This window comes from Gigantopelta aegis, chromosome 13 (assembly GCF_016097555.1).
Source record: "Gigantopelta aegis isolate Gae_Host chromosome 13, Gae_host_genome, whole genome shotgun sequence".
Classification (NCBI taxonomy): Eukaryota; Metazoa; Mollusca; class Gastropoda; order Neomphalida; family Peltospiridae; genus Gigantopelta; species Gigantopelta aegis.
This window is the reverse complement of record NC_054711.1, coordinates 41,441,402-41,461,606: the sequence shown is the minus strand read 5'-3', so window position 1 is coordinate 41,461,606 and position 20,205 is coordinate 41,441,402. Positions and strand designations below refer to the sequence as shown.

The 20,205-nt window shown below is 38.1% G+C and overlaps 1 protein-coding gene across 1 annotated transcript in view; it reads right to left on the bottom strand.

The window, feature by feature from the left end:
• The window catches only part of LOC121387314 (dnaJ homolog subfamily C member 10-like), a 62,768-nt gene extending 48,413 nt beyond the window's left edge, over positions 1-14,355 (bottom strand). The window contains exons 1-4 of the mRNA XM_041518337.1: positions 14,262-14,355; positions 7,489-7,816; positions 3,796-3,964; positions 412-462 (exon numbers count right to left, since the gene is read on the bottom strand). Of these exons, the coding sequence (XP_041374271.1) occupies positions 412-462; positions 3,796-3,964; positions 7,489-7,713 (445 nt within the window). The 5' untranslated portion in view covers positions 7,714-7,816; positions 14,262-14,355. The remainder of the gene's footprint in view (positions 1-411; positions 463-3,795; positions 3,965-7,488; positions 7,817-14,261) is intronic.
• Positions 14,356-20,205: the final 5,850 nt, after the last annotated feature.

The following is a 20,205-nucleotide window of genomic DNA, read 5'->3' as shown; positions in this document are numbered from 1 at the left end:
CAGTACATGATAAAGCTATACACAAAATATCAACTGAATATCTCACGGCATTGTGAAAAAAACATTTGGAAAACTGTATGTGGTAAGGAAGGAAGGAAGGAAGGAAGGAAGGGAGGGAGGAAGGGAGGGAGGGAGAGAGGGCGGGAGGGAGGAAGAAAGGAAGGAAGGGATGGAGAGAGGGAGGAAGGAAGTAAGGAAGGAAGGACGAACGGAAGGAAGGATGGACGGACAAAAGCATGAAATTTGGCACACATATACCACACATCATAGAGATTAATTTTAAGATTGGATGCATTCTTAAAATGACCTGTATTGGTAATGGCGGCCATTTTTCAAAGTTTCTTCAGTTAGGATGAAACATTTTTCAGTCAGACCTTGTACCTGTAGAGAATAAAAAACACAGTAACTTACCAAAATCTGACCTGCTCAGTGTGATAATCTCTGGGTCGTCGTCATAGATACCTGAAATAATAGTCACTTATATGTTAGCTAGGTCAAATAAAGCACAATAATTAATATTACTACATAAAGATATTCTTTTCCTTTGTGTCATTATCTGAACCAAATGTAGAAATAACCGTGTTAGACAAAAAAGAGCCAAAGTTTAAAATGTGCCGAGGTGTTAAACAAACATTCCTTTCCTCTCTAACTATCTCTACCAAGTGTCAAAATAACCATGTAATGTACAATATACATGTATCTGTGTAAAGATGTGGTTAAAAATTCCTTTCATTTCTTTCATTATCTAAAACAAGTGTAAAAAATAACCACCTTAGACAAAAAACAGCCAGTTTAAAATGTACTGAGGTGTCGTTAAACAAACATTCCTTTCCTTTCTTCTCTCTGTACAGACCAAGTTATACAATGAACCAAATAGCAGCACTTTAAAATATGCTGAGGTCTCATTAAACAAACATTCCCTTCCTTTCTTCTCTCTGTACAGACCAAGTTATACAATGAACCAAATAGCAGCACTTTAAAATATGCTGAGGTGTCGTTAAACAAACATTCCCTTCCTTTCTTCTCTCTGTACAGACCAAGTTATACAATGAACCAAATAGCAGCACTTTAAAATATGCTGAGGTGTCGTTAAACAAACATTCCCTTCCTTTCTTCTCTCTGTACAGACCAAGTTATACAATGAACCAAATAGCAGCACTTTAAAATATGCTGAGGTGTTGTTAAACAAACATTCCTTTCCTTTCTTCTCTCTGTACAGACCAAGTTATACAATAAACAAACATTCCTTTCCTTTCTTCTCTCTGTACAGACCAAGTTATACAATGAACCAAATAGCAGCACTTTAAAATATGCTGAGGTGTCGTTAAACAAACATTCCCTTCCTTTCTTCTCTCTGTACAGACCAAGTTATACAATGAACCAAATAGCAGCACTTTAAAATATGCTGAGGTGTTGTTAAACAAACATTCCTTTCCTTTCTTCTCTCTGTACAGACCAAGTTATACAATAAACAAACATTATCACTACATAAAGATATTCTTTTCCTTTGTCTCATTATCTGAACCAAATGTAGAAATAACCATGCTAGACAAAAAGAGCCAAAGTTTAAAATGTGCCGAGGTGTTGTTAAACAAACATTCCTTTCCTCTCTAACTATCTCTACCAAGTGTCAAAATAACCTTGTAATGTACAATATACATGTATCTGTGTAAAGATGTGGTTGAACATTCCTTTCCTTTCTCTCATTATCTAAAACAAGTGAAAAAAATAACCAGCTTAGACAAAATACAGCCAGTTTAAAATGTACTGAGGTGTCGTTAAACAAACATTCCTTTTCTTTCTTCTCTCTGTACAGACCAAGTTATACAATGAACCAAATAGCAGCACTTTAAAATATGCTGAGGTGTTGTTAAACAAACATTTCTTTCCTCTCTCACTATCTCTACCAAGTGTCAAAATAACCATGTAATGTACAATATACATGTATCTGTGTAAAGATGTCGTTAAACAAACATTCCTTTCCTTTCTCTCACTATCTAAACCAAGTGTGAAATTAACCACATGCAAGACACCAAATAGCCATAGTTTATATGTCAGGGCTTGAAAAGTAAAAAGCAGTCCATCTGTTTTAGTCCTAGCAGGCAAAATAAAAATTCACCTGCTAGAATTATCAATAAATCGCAGGGCATTTTTCATGAGACATTTTCTATTTACATGTAGCAGAGGCTGAGCTCATGATTCCATTATATTTTAATTTTATGAATTGTCCTGCTCTGAAGTACATCTCAGAAGTGACTTTCAACACAATGTCGTCTCCAACCCTCCACTCACTTATACGGTCTATCTCCAGCAGCCCATATCTTATCTTAGCAGGCCATATTTCTTTTGGCCAGCTATGTTAAAAAACAACAAGCATTCCAAGAGTACTGCTAAAGCATTACATGTCCCTAGTACCGAACCCACCAATTTTCCATATCTCCTAAATTCAAGGGCCATATCTCTTTGAAAAGTTGGTAAATCACCATAAAAGTTAAACTTGATCAGTAACAGTACATGATAAAGGTATATACATATATAGTCCAGAAAACAAATTTTCATATCTCCCAAATTCAAGGGTCATAACTCCGTCAAAAATGGGTAAATTATCATGAAAAGCCAAACTTGATCTGTAGCAGTACATGATAAAGCTATACAAAACATTTCAGGTCAATATCTGAAGGCCTTCTGAAAAATAAAGTCTGGAAAACAAATTTTCATATGGCCTGAGTTTAAGGGCCATAACTCCGTCAGAAATGGGTAAATCGTTACGAAAGTCAAACTTGATCTGTAACAGTACATGATTAAGCTACACCAAAATTTTCAGCTTAATATCTCGAGGCATTCGGAAAACTATATGTGGCACAGACAAACTGACAGACGGATGGACAGACGGATGGAGATGAAACCTATAGTCCCATCCGGTTGGACCGGTAGGAGACTAATAACAGCAGGCTATATTTTACTTATTATTTCGAGCCCTGAATGTGCTAACAGTGTTGTTAAAACAGTATCCACTCAACACCCCACACACACACACACCCGTCCCCCCTAACAGCCGAGTTGAGTGATGAAAGTGTCACCATTGTACCGAAGCTGTCCTGGTACCACTGCCCGCTCTCGTAGTGCCGGCCCTGCTCGTGGTCGTCCTTCAGTCCATCCTCCTCCACCCCCCCCCCCCCATCCCCCCTAACTGCATGGTTGAGTGATGAAAGTGTGGCCATCATACCGAAGTTCTCCTGGTACCACTGCCAGCTCTCATAGTGTCGGCCCTGCTCGTGGTCATCCTTCAGTCCATCCTCCCCCCCCACCCACCCCCCACCCCCGTCCCTCCTAACAGCGGGGTTGAGTGATGAAAGTGTAGCCATGGTACCAAAGTTCTCCTGGTACTACTGCCAGCTCTCGTAGTGTCGGCCCTGCTCGTGGTCATCATTCAGTCCATCCTCCCCCACCCACCACCACCCTCCCCGTCCCCCCTAACAGCAGGGTTGAGTGATGAAAGTGTCGCCATTGTACCGAAGTTCTCCTGGTACTACTGCCAGCTCTCGTAGTGCCGGCCCTGCTCGTGGTCGTCCTTCAGTCCATCCATCTCCACCCCCCCCCCCCCCATCCCCCCTAACAGCAGGGTTGAGTGATAAAAGAGTGGCCATCATACCGAAGTTCTCCTGGTACCACTGCCAGCTCTCATAGTGCCGGCCCTGCTCATGGTCATCATTCAGTCCATCCTCCCCCACCCACCACCACCCTCCCCGTCCCCCCTAACAGCAGGGTTGAGTGATGAAAGAGTGGCCATCATACCGAAGTTCTCCTGGTACCACTGCCAGCTCTCATAGTGCCGGCCCTGCTCGTGGTCGTCCTTCAGTCCATCCTCCCCATACTTGTCGTACTTCTTACGCAAGTCTTCATCTTTTAAAACCTCGTATGCGCGGCTGTATTTTAAAAACTTTTCGTGGGCTTTGGGATCATCCTGTAAATATAAACAAAGTGAAATAAATGTAAATATAAACAAAGTGAAATAAATGTAAATAATAAACAAAGTGAAATAAATCTTATTGGGGTTTTTTAAACCTGTTTCTATTGGTCGATTATTAGGACCGACTGAAGTCATAAATGTGTACTAGCAGATTATGACTTCTGACGTCATGCATGTGACATCACGTGGACAGATACATCACAAAATCCAACGTTCAAAATAAGCACTTGTCCGTTTGTCATAACAAGTGATTATTTGCTTGGACAAGCAAAATGTCCAGCAGACAAGTAAAAATTTATAATGATGTTTCATTTTGAAAAATCCAAAACATAGTCCTTACACTTGAATAAAACTAACAACCGATTTGGACAAGTGAAAATATTGGTGGACAAGTAGATTTCTAAATGTATTTGTCCGGGGAACTAGTGAAAACGTCTGCTTATTTCTATCACCAAAATCTTTCATATCACTTCTAGGTCATCATACAATGTTGGTAAAATAACAGAAATAATTGTTTTTCCCTTTAAAGTTTAATATTTGATGAACTGCAGTACAACTAGTTAATGACGTAGGATATATCATCTTTATCCTGTTCAAGCCGAATGGGAAATTCCTCTCGGCAAGCCTTGTAGAGTTTTCCATTCTTAGCTTCACAGGATAAAGCAGATATCCTACTTCATTCAGTAGTTATTGTCTATCTAACTACATAGATGAATGTATCATAAAGTAAATAAAAATCAGTTAATTATGGTTTTGTTCTCAACCTCACCTAGAACCTTTGTAGTTGAGCATCAGGTCGGTGGGGGGGGGGGGGGGGGAGGAGGTAGAGAAATATGACATGAGGTGAGTAGTTGCTCACACTCACCTCTTACTCACCCAAACATGGAAAGTGGGGAGCGTTTCTTCACTCACCTTTCATCATTCAACTTTGTTTTTATGAAACATGGCAAGTGGGGAGTGTTTCTCACTCACTTTTCATTATTTAACCTTGTAAAATAAAATGAAAATTAAACCAATTCAATTCAATAATTTAATTTAATTTAATTGAGAAATTTTAATAATTTAATTTAATTTAATTGTGAAATTTTAATAATTTAATTTAATTTAATTGTGAAAATTTAATAATTTAATTTAATTTAATTGTGAAAATTTAATAATAATTTAATATAATTGAGAAATTTTAATAATTTAATTTAATTTAATTGTGAAAATTTAATAATTTAATTTAATTTAATTGTGAAACCGTAGCAGACTGCTGACCACTTTACATCATGCTTAGAATCTAGTACTTACAATAAAGAGTGTAAGGCCGGCTACCAGTTACATGTAAGTGGAAACACACTGCTGTTTTGATGAAAAATGTTTTACTACTAAGTAAATTTATTTTAGTTTTTTATCACCAAAAAATGGCGGTTAAATATATTCAGTAGTAAAGCTCTTTTTTTTGGGGGGGGGGGGAAGGGGAGGGTTTAGTACTACAGGCTATTTCAAGCCCCCAGTTATTTCAGGCCCCCTAAAATTAAACAATTATGATCAACAACAGTGATAGAAATAATCAGAATGTTCTGTTAGTCCACAGAACCAGTACATCTAGAATTCTAGCTGTCCACCAGTATTTTCACTTGTGCAGTTTTATTCAAGTCCAAGGACAATGTTTTTTGCTCAAAATGAAACAGCAAGTGCTATAAAAAGATTGTACTATCCACTGGACAACCACTGAGGTACAGTTTGCTTGTTAGAGCAGGTTTTCACTTGTCAGAACAAACAGACAAGTGCTTACTTTGAACGCGGAACATGATATAAACGTACATCTATATATTTTTTAATTGAACACTGAACATGATATACGCGTATATATTTTTTAACTGAGCGCTAAACATGATATATGCGTATATATTTTTTAATTGTCAAAACAGACAAGTGCTTACTTCGAAACCTAAATATGATATACACATATATTTTTTTTAACTAAATGCTAAACATGATATATGCCTATATATTTTTTAATTGTCAGAACAGACAAGTGCTTACTTCGAAACCTAAATATAATATACACATATATTTTTTTTAACTGAATGCTAAACATGATATATGCGTATATATTTTTTAATTGTCAAAACAGACAAGTGCTTACTTCGAAACCTAAATATAATATACACATATATATTTTTTAACTGAATGCTAAACATGATATATGCCTATATATTTTTTAATTGTCAGAACAAACAGACAAGTGCTTACTATGAACGCTGAATATGATATTCACATATATATTTTTTAACTGAACGCTAAACATGATATATGCGTATCACTGACGCGTATATATTTTTTAATTGTCAGAACAGACAGACAAGTGCTTACTTTGAATGCTGAACATGATATACACGTATATACAAGGGTGGAAAAATACCATTGCCCGACTCCCGTGTACAGTAATATTTCATGGTCGGGCAACAAATATTGGTAACCCAGCTTGCCCGTGGACAAGTAAGGAATTTTTTTTTTTTTTTTTTAATACTTACCTTAAGCTAGAAAAATTTCTGTGGCTCACCTGTATTTATGTCTTAAAATACTTTTTAACTAGTAAAGTGCATAACTTACTCAACAAAATACTCAACATTCATCACATAAAAATCTGGGCAAGTAACCTTTTAGTTTTACTTGCCCGAGGGCAAGTACATTTATAAAATAATTTTCCACCCCCGATATATTTTTAACTGAATGCTGAACATGACATACATCTATATATTTTTTAACCGAACGCTGAACATGATATACATGTATGTATTTTTTAATTGAACGCTCAACATGATATACGCGTATATATATTTTTTAATTGCAATGAGACAGATATCCATTCTTGTTCACTTTATAATACTGATATTTTGGGTCGTTTTGTCACAAGCACATGTGTATGATATTTTATTGATATTGTGAAAATAAGTCGACATAGTTGGAAAGATGATTCATTAAAATAAAAAATAACAAACCCTTAAGCTTGCCTGGTATGTGGTCAGTCTGGGATTGATCCCTGTCGGTGGGCCCAACTGGCTATTTTTTGTTCCAGCCAGTGAACCATAACTGGTATATCAAAGGCTGTGGTATGTGCTATCCTGTCTATAGGATTATGCAAATAAATCTCTTGCTACAAGTACTCAGGGCCGTAGCTAGGATTTTTTTTTTTTTGGGGGGGGGGGGGGGGGGGGAGCGCAACTGAGTAGTTAATAATCTAAAACTTCTTAAATGGCATAGAAGAGAATTTTCTTTAAGTTTCTATAATTTTTTCAGGATTTTTTTTGCCCCCCTTGCCCCCTCACTAGCTACGGCCCTGGTACTAACGGGAAAATGTATCTAAGACAATGTCAGAATTAACAAATGTTTGTCATTTAATAGCCAATAATTAATAAATCAATGGGCTCTAGAGGTGTAGTACGTGAAATTAAACCAACTTTAACTGGCAGGTTTGAATATAAAATGAATGCCAAATCCGCGAGATCTACACGTGTATTTTAACTTGCCTTGTTCTTGTCTGGGTGGTGTTTTACAGCCATCTGCTTGAATGCTTTTCTAATGTCTTTGCTTGAGGCTGACCTCGGCACACCAAGGAGCTCATAATAATCATCACCCCCGGCAACACAGCAGTCAAATAATACCACCGCAATGAGAAACAAGTCCCTCACAAAATGGATGTAGTTAGAACTGGAATAGATCTGCATGTACACATCAAACGAAAAGTACTTCATGTTGCAAAATATTAAATCCCCACAATCACGTTTAATAAACGTCTCCTCCAAGTTGTTATGGCTTCCTAGTTCACATACATTTATCCTAGGCTATATTCTTGTTCTGCAAAAAAACAGAAAGAAAAACCATGATCAATAGTTTGACAAATGCCACACAAAAATTAATGAAAGGAATTGTAAAGATCTCAGCAGAGGGATCTAATAGTAATTTTAAACAGGACAACTATACCAAGCTTTTATTTCTAAAATTTCACTTCACACCTATGATGGCTTAAAGGGACATTCCCAAGTTTGCTGCAATTTTGAAGATGTTATTGACTAACAGAGACTTTTTAACAATTGTAATTACATATCAAATATATCTTTCTGCATAACATATTAGTGGCTGTATATTAAATGTGTTTCTGACCGTTCTAATATTTGTACTAGGTTAAATTTCATGTTATTTCTTAAAATATATTTTTTTAGTATTAGTCGGAAACATCTTACAATGCAGCAAACTCAGGAATGTTCCTTTAAACTTTATGAATCTTAGTGTCATTTTATGTAGTACTTGTATAAATTTATTAAAATTAATATATCTATTTTGCATTATGAAATGTTTTAGGGGAGGTATGTAAGAGGTGTTTGTCAGGTGTTTTGTGACATTTTCAAAATAAGACTAAAAGTTATATAAAAATATGCACAGCTAAAGTAAAGTCACAGACAGGTGACAAAACCAAACATGTTTATGTTAGAGCTAACTGGTACTGCCCACTGAAAAATTATCAACATGTAACATTTGCCTTAAAAACATTTCTCATGAAATTACACCCTGGTATTTAGTGTAAAGATAGCAGATTGCATGCCTAGGATTTTCCAGGATGCGTGCGAACCCTGAGACAAACTGAAATTACTGTTGAATTTACTGTCAATTAATTAATTTTATAACTGACACTTTTAGTTAGAAGTGGAAATTTGGATTAATGAAAAACTGGTAAATTCATTTGTAATACAGATAGACAATATGTTCGAACAAGTAAATAGTTTGTAAAAGATAAATTTTCTAGTGACCTTATTCTTGATTAAAATAAATTAAACATTCAAATTTAATTTACAATTGTTCTGCATGGATGATGACTACCTTTTAATACAGTAGGAGCAGAAAAATGTGTCACATATTCCGCAATCAAACATACAACTGGAAAAAAAATGGCCTTGTTTATTTGGCATGTATGAGATCTTGTGACACACTGAATGTTAAGTCGTCATCCATTTTAAAAGGGCGGGACTTTGCCCAGTGGTACAGCGCTCGCCGAAGTGTGGTCGATGTGGGATCTATCCCCGTCGGTGGGCCCATTGGGCTATTTCTCGTTCCAGCCAGCGCATGACTGGTATATCAAAGGCTGTGGTTTGTACTACCCTGTCTGTGGGATGGTGCATATAAAAGATCCCTTGCTGCTAATCGAAAAGAGTAGTCCATGAAGTGGCGACAGCTGGTTTCATCATTCAATATCTGTGTGATCCGTAATCATATGTCTGACGCCATATAACTGTAAATAAAATGTGTTGAGTGTGTCGTTAAATCAAACATTTCTTTCTTTTTCCATCTTAAAAATTAAATATTTTGACAATTCAAGTGAACTCAATATCAGTAATTTTAACAAATAAACAAACACGACTTGAAGTCCGAGCCACATTGTTAACAACTTCAATTACTCTACCTTTTAGTACCAGTAGAATTTCTTCACATTTCGTCCAGACAGAAATTGTGAAAAAACGCATTACAGCTGGGCTTCTGGATTATGGTAGCCCCACTCCTATGGCTAGTGATATTCAATGTTGAACTAGTAAATAACTACTATTGCCATGCCTGACGGCTATAGTGAAAACAAATTGTCAAATGTTGCATTTAAGTTTATTTTGTAAATATGAATATCCTGACCCACCTCAGACCCCCACTGTTAGTGTTTTTAAGCTCTATCTCCCTCTTTAGGTGACATATCCCATTATTACTATTATTTAGTAAAATTATATTAACTTAAAGTAAAGTAGGGCTAGTGAATTTTTAATCGTGGCTAGTAAATTTTTTAAATCACTGATCCCATGGCTTGTGTATTTTATAAAAATTCTAGAAGCCCTGATTACAGTGACACAGATTCCACATTTAGAGAATACTCAATGAGCTACGAGGCAATACCGTTTATTTTGTACGAGAGCAAGATTAACAACATTAATTGCCGAATAGCGAGCTGGGTATTCTGTTTATTACCCATTATCAATCTTTATCACTTTGTGGAAGATTTTCAAATGATACTATTACTGAAACCAAGTTTGCAAGTTGAGAACAAGAGACAGCGCTGCGTCATAGCTGTGACGTAAGTTAGTTGTCACCATGGAAACTATTCATACACTTAATTAACTGCTGCACGCACTAACATGATCAGCTGTAACAAACACTTCGAAAGCACTTATTATGATGTCAAACCATTTCTAGGAGAAATGGGGGTTTTCTTTCCCTAGGGAAAGATAATTTTTCTGTTCCCACTTTTCTCTGCCCATATGGGTAATGAGGTAGGATATCTAGCTATGTCACATCCATGTATATCAACTTCCCGGAGACCTCCTAGGACAAAAAGCAGGTAATTTTGTTGTCCGTCATTCTGCTTTTTTATGGAATACTCTTCAAGAAGGTTGGAAGTCTTTTGAAGTAATTAATATGAAGTCATGATTGTTTACATCATAACATGTCATGATTCTGTCACATCCCTCACCTCTCTTAGAGAGTATTCCAGAAAAAAGCAAAATGGCAGCCGGAATAATATGTTACGTAAAAATTAATGTTTTTACTAGAGGTTTGTTTTGTTAATTTTTTTACATACTTATTTGTTTGAGCTTTATTGTTAATGACAATGCTTCCTACTTGTGACCACAAGGAAGGAAATCTTTTATTTAACGACGTACTCAACACATTTTATTTACGGTTATATGGCATTGGACCACATAGATATTGAGAGGAAACCCGCTGTTGCCACTTCATGGGCTACGCTGTGAATACAAACACCACAAATAAACAACAACTAGATGACAACAAATTGGGTGTTGACTGCGCAAAGCCTGCAAAAGAAAACAAATGTAACAGAATTTAAAGCCTAACACAATTCGGGGACATTTGCCGATGCCTACAGGTAAGTACAAAGAATAGGGCGATCTCACCACCAGTCGATCTTGACCGGGTGATTTCATCACGGACGAGACAGGCGAAAATTCTGTTTAGTGTTGTGCGAAGTCGCCATATATTATACAGGTTACTAGACAGGATGGTGGATGTTTAAAATGTTTTCATTACTAACATACATTAGTTTATAAGCTTGTTATCATTCAGTGCATGTTTTGTTTTTTTGTTATTGTTTTTTATTTCTGTTTATTCCGCCAAGCTCGGGCAAGGCCACCAACACAGTTTCCTTCCATGTTCAGGTTTTTTCCACCTACTCACTACTTACTACATGAGCTGATATTAATGTAACAAGTTGATAATTATATCTAACGAGACTTGCGTCTATAGCTTCTCAGCGTTTCTGCCAGAAAGACATTTTTGGGTATGTGACTAACTGTATGAATAGCTGCAAAAAAGCATTGTTTTACTTATGTGATTAGAGATTCACAATAAACACAGTTCTTGTAAACTTATACACAAATTAAATTAATTAATATGGACAAGGTAAATGACTACATAATTACATGTACAGTAAAGATTACAAACCTACATAAATAGGGGTACGAGACTAGAAGTAGTTGGCTGCAAGTAAGTGTAAACAAACATCAGAACAAAACTTTTGTTAAATAATTTTACCACGTATGCAATGCTCAATTTTAAGGATTTTGGTTGCTTGCCCAGAGGACAAGTATGGGTTCACATTGAGGCTGCCCCTCCAAAAATTTGGTTGCCCTAATTTCATCCGTGTTTTGAAAATAGTTATATTTATATTCCAATAAAACAGCAACCAACAGGTTTGGAATTAATATATTGTCACTGTAAAATGTAATATGTACTGTCTGAAATAAAATACATCACTTTTTAATATTTTAAGAGGTTTTATATTAGAAATTTAAAATTTGGAAACGCCGACCAGAATAAAATTCAAAACACACAATTGATACACACTTCAGTTCTTTATTTGTTTTATAAGTCCAAATGCAAATTAAAAACAGAAGAGATAAAAGGTGGATGAATCCAAAATGGAGCCTGATAAAAAAAAAAATGGATGTAAGCAGGTGTCAGATGGTTGGTTGATTGATTAATCAATTACTGACGTTTAACTGATTATAACAACATGTGGTTGGTAGCCACTAAAAGTATGTTCATGTACATAGTGAACCGCGTCACAGGATACTAACTGAATAACAAAGAGGCCACAAATATAAGATTGTCGTATTAGTATAGTTCTCGTGGTGCATATACTGTACATGGCGATTAACCATTATTTCGAGTTTATTACTATATTCAACAAATACACATATTTTATAAACAAAATCCAAGAAAATGAGATGCAACTGCATGCCCTGTGAACAACTGCAGTCAAAACATTTAAATTTATGCAGTATGCGTCTCGCAGCGAGGCATTTATATAGGCCATTTAATTTGTTTGAATAGAAATTGTTTTTTTTGTTTTTTTCAAATAGCCCAATTTAGGCTGACCAGCAAATATCTCATGTAGGCCTATTATATTTAATTAATATGTTCAGGTTTTCCGACAAGATTGTTATTTTATTTATTGTTATTTTATTATTTTTTTTATTATTTATTCTCTTTTTTTTGTTACCTGTAGGCCTACTGTAACGTAGGAGGGATCCAATATGGGACTAATATCAGTACCGTTTGGATCTTTATAATAATTTGTAAAAAACCCCACAACAAACCTCGCATGGTGTGCAGTTGGTCAAGGATCGATCCCCGTCAGTGGGCACATTGGGTTATTTCTTGTTCCAACCAGTGCACCACAACTGGTATATCAAAGGTCGTGGTATGTGCTATCCTGTCTGGGATGGTGCATATAAAAGATAATTGCTACTAATGGTAAAATGTAGCGGGTTTCCTCTCTAACACTATGATAAAATTACCAAATATCTTGACATCCAATAGCCGATGATTAATGAATCAATGTGCTCTAGTGGTGTCGTTAAACAAAACTAACTCTTTTTTTCATGATTGTTGGGCACTTGTCATATTATCATATTCATGAGATGGCCCCTGGAAGACGGAATGGCTGAGTGGGCGATCATGTGACGCTACATCACGATATAGGTCGGCGAACTTAGAATTTTGCCGTCCGAAGTTTACCGAAGCATAGCTGAATGTGGGTGCTGTCAGGTTTCTTTCTGTTGTGTGTGTATTAATGATTAATATAAATATCTGGATTTTTTTTAATCAAGGACTCAAAAATGATCGACATCAAGCATAGGATTGTTGTTGTATTAGAGCGGGAATATTTAACTACTCTTTGGTGGGCAGCGATTGAAAGACAATTACATAGCTCGGTCTCTGGCTGTAATGAGAGCGTAATGCGTATTATGTCCAAATGTCTGTCTATTGTCCGAACCAAATTGTTAACAACTACGAAAAATTACTCTCCTACCTTTAATTGCTGTTAAATTTCCTCCAAAATTTGTCCAGACACAAATTTTGAAAAAAACAATTACAATGACACAGATTCCACATACCAGATGATAACCATGTCACCTATATCGACTTCGCTGATAGCGCATAGGGAAAAAAGATTGTCATTTTGTATCAGCTGCCATTTTGACTTTTATGGAATATTCTTCAAGAGGGGTGAAAGGATAGGACTTAATCTAACAACATCATAACATGTTATGATATAAAAGCAAACGTGATGACGTCATATTATTTAAAAAAATATTATTATTATTATTTTAATGATACCACTAGAGATCATCGATTTCATATTAATTGTGTCACATACTTTGGAGGCTTTCACCCCTCTTGAAAAGTATTCCATAAACAAGCAACACGGCAGACGGAAGAAAACTGCATGTATTTTTCCCTATGCAATCTCAGCAAAGACAATATCGGCAACATCGTTGCAGTCTCGTGTGTGGAATCTGTATATTTGTAGTGGGTTTTTTACGATTTGTGTCTGGACAAACTTTGGAGGAAATCTAACTGCAATTAAAGGTAGGAGAGTAATTTTTTGTAGTTTGGACAATAGCTCTCTTACAGTCAGAGTAGTCAGAGTACTCCGGCTACGTCGGATGGTACTAACTAATCACCGATAAACCAGGAACCGAACGTCTGTGGACAGACAGACAGACACTCACACACACACCCCTACATATACACACATTTACTATTTATGCACGATACATCACACATATGATACAGCGTATTTAATAATAAATAATTAATTTGTCTCTTCACTCTTGCGCTCGCTTTTAGTTTTCATCTAATATTAATATTAGTGCTTGATCGTGATGCAACCTTACGTTAATTACAACAATCCATTACCTGAGTCGAAAATACAGAATTACTTCCACATCTAGGAACTTACCACGTTGTAGCTTAACAGTAACAATAATAAAAACAAAATAAATGTGATTCCAAAATTTGAGCAGTCGACATGTTCACTCCGGAAGGAAGTATTCGTACACGTGTCTTACGCATGCGTATTTTATTAGAATATATATAATTAGGAATATCTTTTAAACGAAACCTGAAATATTGTACTTGTAAGAAACAACTGCTAAACTTAAATTTCTACAGAGTATGCATACATAATATTTTGTAGAGAAAACTGAGAGAAGATAAAAGTTGTGCTATTTAAACGGGAAGATTTCCAAAAATATCTAGAGTTTGTCCGGATAATTACTTCTCAGACGAACGTGCGTTTTGAAAATTATGAAAACCGCATTTTGGGGTACCGTATTACAAAAACCTAGAGAACCACGAATATGAATATTTTAAATAATAAAATATAAATACTTCTAATTTAAATGATCAAAAACGTTTTTAATAGTGAAAAATACGTCGTAGTGTTTAAAAACTAGGCACTGTAACTTTAACATTGATGCGTTGTACATCCAGAAAGTCTGTGTTTTCAACCACATAACTTATACGCTAGCCCATTTAATTTGTAATTGTGTTTGAAAGTTGGGTTTAATACGCGTATATTATAATAATAATGTAAAACGTATTTCGGGATAAATTGGGGGTTTTATGAACGCTGTTCTCAAGACACGCATCTCTGTTCTGAAGACGCACCCCATCATATTCACGTCGCTCCATCCAGTGCATCACGACTGGTATATTAAAGGTCGTGATATGTTTTATGCTGTCTGTGGGATCCCTTTCTACTAATCGAAAAAAGTAGCCCATGGAGTGGCGACAGCGGGTTTCTTCTCTTAATATCTGTGTGGTCCTTAACCATATGTCCGACGCCATATAACCGTAAATAAAATGTGTTGAGTGGGTCGTTAAATAACACATTTCCTTCCTTCCTTCCAATATTCACAAAAGTCCCACGCTATAGGCTTACCCCATCAATTCATATTTCGTATTACTCCAATATTCACAAAAGTCCCACTCTAGGCTTACCCCGTCATATTTCGTATTACTCCAATATTCACAAAAGTCCCACTCTAGGCTTACCCCGTCATATTTTGTATTACTCCAATATTCACAAAAGTCCCACTCTAGGCTTATCTGTCCTTGCGCTACCATTTGTAAAAACGCCTCAGAATGTTAAACTTTATTTTTTAAGGGCAACACTAGAGCACATTGATTTATTAATCATAAGCTACTGGATGTCAAGCATTTGATCATACTGACATGTAGTCAAGGGAAACACGTAACATGTGTCCATTAGCAGCGATGTATCTTTGCATTTTCTCACAGACAGGACAGCACATACCACGGTCTTTGATATATCGGTCATGGGGTACTGTTTGGGGAGGGGAAAGCAAGCAGAGAATGGGGCCACGAAGGGGATTCGATGATTTAACGTAATGTACGATCTTGTGACTAATATTCGTTTTAAATAGCATTTATCTTTCTGTATCCAGTTTATATTTTTCTAAGTTAAAAAGTTAAAGTGTGTTTTGTTTAACGACACCACTAGAGCACAATAATTTATTAACAATCAGCTATTGGATGTCAAACATTTGATGATTCTGACTCGTAGTCAAATGAGGAAACCCGCTACATTTTCCTAATGCAGCAAGGGATCTTTTATACACACTTTCCCACAGATAGGAAAGCACAACCACGACCTTTAAGCAGTTGTGGTGCACTGGTTACGAGAAAAAACCAAGTCAGTTGAATGGATTCACAGAGGTGGTTCGATCCTGTGACGCAAGCACCTCAGCCGAGCGCTCAACCGACTGAGCTAAATCCTGCCTCCCCACCCCCGCGCAGTAAAAGTCCAAAGGGAGTTTGCTGACTGAAACAACGTTAGATATCTCTGGTAAACATTAGTAAAGTTTAGTCAGTTCCAGCAAAATCTTAGCTGTTTCTTGCTCCAGCCACTGGCATATCAAGGGCCCGTGGTATGTGCTATCCAGTCTGTGGGATGGTGCATATAAAAGATAATTTACTACTAATGGATTGAGGTAGCGGGTTTCCTCTAAGACTGCGAGTAAAAAATTACCAAATGTTTGACACCCAATTGCCGATGATGAATAAATCAATGTGCTCTAGTGGTGCCGTTAAGCAAAATAAACTAACGTTTTAACTTGAACTGTTTCGTGTGCTTTTCCTCATTGTGGTGCAGGGGTGGCAACATTTTCATGAATGGGTTTTTTTGACTGTAGAATTCAGCACATGTTCCTGGTCGTGGTGCAGGGATGGCAACATTCTCATGGGTTTCCTTGAGAGTGGAGAATACAGCACATGTTCCTGGTCGTGGTGCAGGGATGGCAACATTCTCATGGATTTCCTCGAGAGTGGCGAATACAGCACATGTTCCTGGTCGTGGTGCAGGGCTGACAACATCCTCATGGGTTTCCTCGAGAGTGGAGAATACAGCACATATTCCTCATCGTGGTGCAGGGATGGCAACATTCTCATGGGTTTCCTCGAGAGTGTAGAATACAGCATCTGTTCCTCGTCGTGGTGCAGGGATGGCAACATTCTCATGGGTTTCCTTGAGAGTGGAGAATACAGCACCTGTTCCTCGTCGTGGTGCAGGGATGGCAACATTCTCATGGATTTCCTCGAGAGTGGCGAATACAGCACATATTCCTCGTCGTGGTGCAGGGATGGCAACATTCTCATGAATGGGTTTCCTTGACAGTGTAGAATACAGCACATGTTCCTCGTCGTGGTGCAGGGATGGCAACATTCTCATGGGTTTCCTCGAGAGTGGAGAATACAGCACCTGTTCCTCGTCGTGGTGCAGGGCTGGCAACATTCTCATGGGTTTCCTTGAGAGTGGAGAATACAGCACCTGTTCCTCGTCGTGGTGCAGGGATGGCAACATTCTCATGGGTTTCCTCGAGAGTGGAGAATACAGCACATGTTCCTCGTCGTGGTGCAGGGATGGCAACATTCTCATGAATGGGTTTCCTTGACAGTGTAGAATACAACACATGTTCCTCGTCGTGGTGCAGGGATGGCAACATTCTCATGAATGGGTTTCCTTGACAGTGTAGAATACAGCACCTGTTCCTCGTCGTGGTGCAGGGATGGCAACATTCTCATGGGTTTCCTTGAGAGCTGAGAATACAGCACCTGTTCCTCGTCGTGGTGCAGGGATGGCAACATTCTCATGGGTTTCCTCGAGAGTGGAGAATACAGCACATGTTCCTCGTCGTGGTGCAGGGATGGCAACATTCTTATGAATGGGTTGCCTTGACAGTGTAGAATACAGCACCTGTTCCTCGTCGTGGTGCAGGGATGGCAACATTCTTATGGGTTTCCTCGAAAGTGGAGAATACAGCACATATTCCTGGTCGTGGTGCAGGGGTGGCAACATTCTCATGGGTTTCCTCGAAAGTGGAGAATACAGCACATATTCCTGGTCGTGGTGCAGGGGTGGCAACATTCTCATGGGTTTCCTCGAGAGTGGAGAATACAGCACCTGTTCCTCGTCGTGGTGCAGGGCTGGCAACATTATCTTGGGTTTCCTTGAGATTGGCGAATACAGCACCTGTTCCTCGTCGTGGTGCAGGGCTGGCAACATTCTCTTGGGTTTTCTTGAGAGTGGATAATGCAGCACCTGTTCCTCGTCGTGGTGCAGGGATGGCAACATTCTCATGGGTTTCCTCGAGAGTGGAGAATACAGCACATGTTCCTCGTCGTGGTGCAGGGATGGCAACATTCTCATGAATGGGTTTCCTTGACAGTGTAGAATACAACACATGTTCCTCGTCGTGGTGCAGGGATGGCAACATTCTCATGGGTTTCCTTGAGAGTGGAGAATACAGCACCTGTTCCTCGTCGTGGTGCAGGGATGGCAACATTCTCATGGGTTTCCTCGAGAGTGGAGAATACAGCACATGTTCCTCGTCGTGGTGCAGGGATGGCAACATTCTCATGGGTTTCCTCGAGAGTGGAGAATACAGCACATGTTCCTCGTCGTGGTGCAGGGATGGCAACATTCTCATGAATGGGTTTCCTTGACAGTGTAGAATACAGCACCTGTTCCTCGTCGTGGTGCAGGGATGGCAACATTCTCATGGGTTTCCTCGATAGTGGAGAATACAGCACCTGTTCCTCGTCGTGGTGCAGGGATGGCAACATTCTCATGGGTTTCCTTGAGAGTGGAGAATACAGCACCTGTTCCTCGTCGTGGTGCAGGGATGGCAACATTCTCATGGGTTTCCTCGAGAGTGGAGAATACAGCACATGTTCCTCGTCGTGGTGCAGGGATGGCAACATTCTCATGAATGGGTTTCCTTGACAGTGTAGAATACAGCACCTGTTCCTCGTCGTGGTGCAGGGATGGCAACATTCTTATGGGTTTCCTTGAGAGTGGAGAATACAGCACCTGTTCCTCGTCGTGGTGCAGGGATGGCAACATTCTCATGGGTTTCCTTGAGAGTGGAGAATACAGCACCTGTTCCTCGTCGTGGTGCAGGGATGGCAACATTCTTATGGGTTTCCTCGAAAGTGGAGAATACAGCACATATTCCTGGTCGTGGTGCAGGGGTGGCAACATTCTCATGGGTTTCCTCGAGAGTGGAGAATACAGCACCTGTTCCTCGTCGTGGTGCAGGGCTGGCAACATTATCTTGGGTTTCCTTGAGATTGGCGAATACAGCACCTGTTCCTCGTCGTGGTGCAGGGCTGGCAACATTCTCTTGGGTTTTCTTGAGAGTGGATAATGCAGCACATATTCCTCGTCGTGGTGCAGGGCTGGCAACATTCTCATGGGTTTCCTTGAGAGTGGCGAATACAGCACCTGTTCCTCGTCGTGGTGCGGGGATGACAACATTCTCATAGATTTCCTTGAGAGTGGAGAATACAGCATATGTTCAACATCTCTTAGAAATTTTGAAACAAGTTCTGTAAGCATCTGTGATAATGTTTTCAATATAGTGTTTTTCGTTTTGTGTAATATTGGTCTGTATAACGGCTCCATACACTGTTTCCTTGGTCTGATAGAAGCGTTTGTTTGTGTCTGTTCGAAGATCTTATTTTTGGTATGTTGTTTACTTTAAAATGTGCGTTTTGTTTGTCGTGATAATTTGGGTCAATGTTCGTTCGTTTGCTACAGCTCCATACATTGTTTTCATGGTCTGATCATAGCGGCGTTTAGTTTTGTCTTTTTGTCTTTTTGAAGGTTTAATTTGTTCGGTATTTAATGTTGATATATGCTTAAGTATACCTTTGTTTTACACCCAATGGCCGATGTTGTGTGTGTATGTATGTATGTATGTGTGTGTGTGTGTGTGTGTGTGTGAGGTGTGTGTGTGTGTGTGTGTGTGCGTGTGTGTGTGCTGGGGTGTCGCTAAACATTCATTCTGTTCCTGCTTAATGGACAAAGCAATTAAATCTAACGGTTTTACGCATTTTGAAATTAGTTGAGTGTGCTTTCTGAGGCGGCTCGGTTACAAAACCGAAACACTTGGCACCACTGATAACCACATAATGGATTGTCATAGAACGTCCTAGATATCACATATTAAGGGGCATTCCTGAGTTTGCTACAATTTTGAAGATGTTATCGACCAGCAGAGACTTTTTAACGATTGTAATTACATATCAAATATATTTTTCTGCACAACATATTAATGGCTGTATATTAAACGTGTTTCTGATCGTTCTAATATGTGTACTAGGTTAAATTTCATTTTATTTCCTAAAATATGTTGGGTTTTTTTGTACGTACGACCAGAAAGACATTGAATATACAAACACTGATATTCTAAACAAGTTAATATGTATTTAATATGTAAGTTTAATCGTAGAAATATTTTATTAGTCGGAAACATCTTACAATGCAGAAAACTCAGGAATGTCCCTTTAACGTCGTCTTTATGTTTTAGAGATCTTAT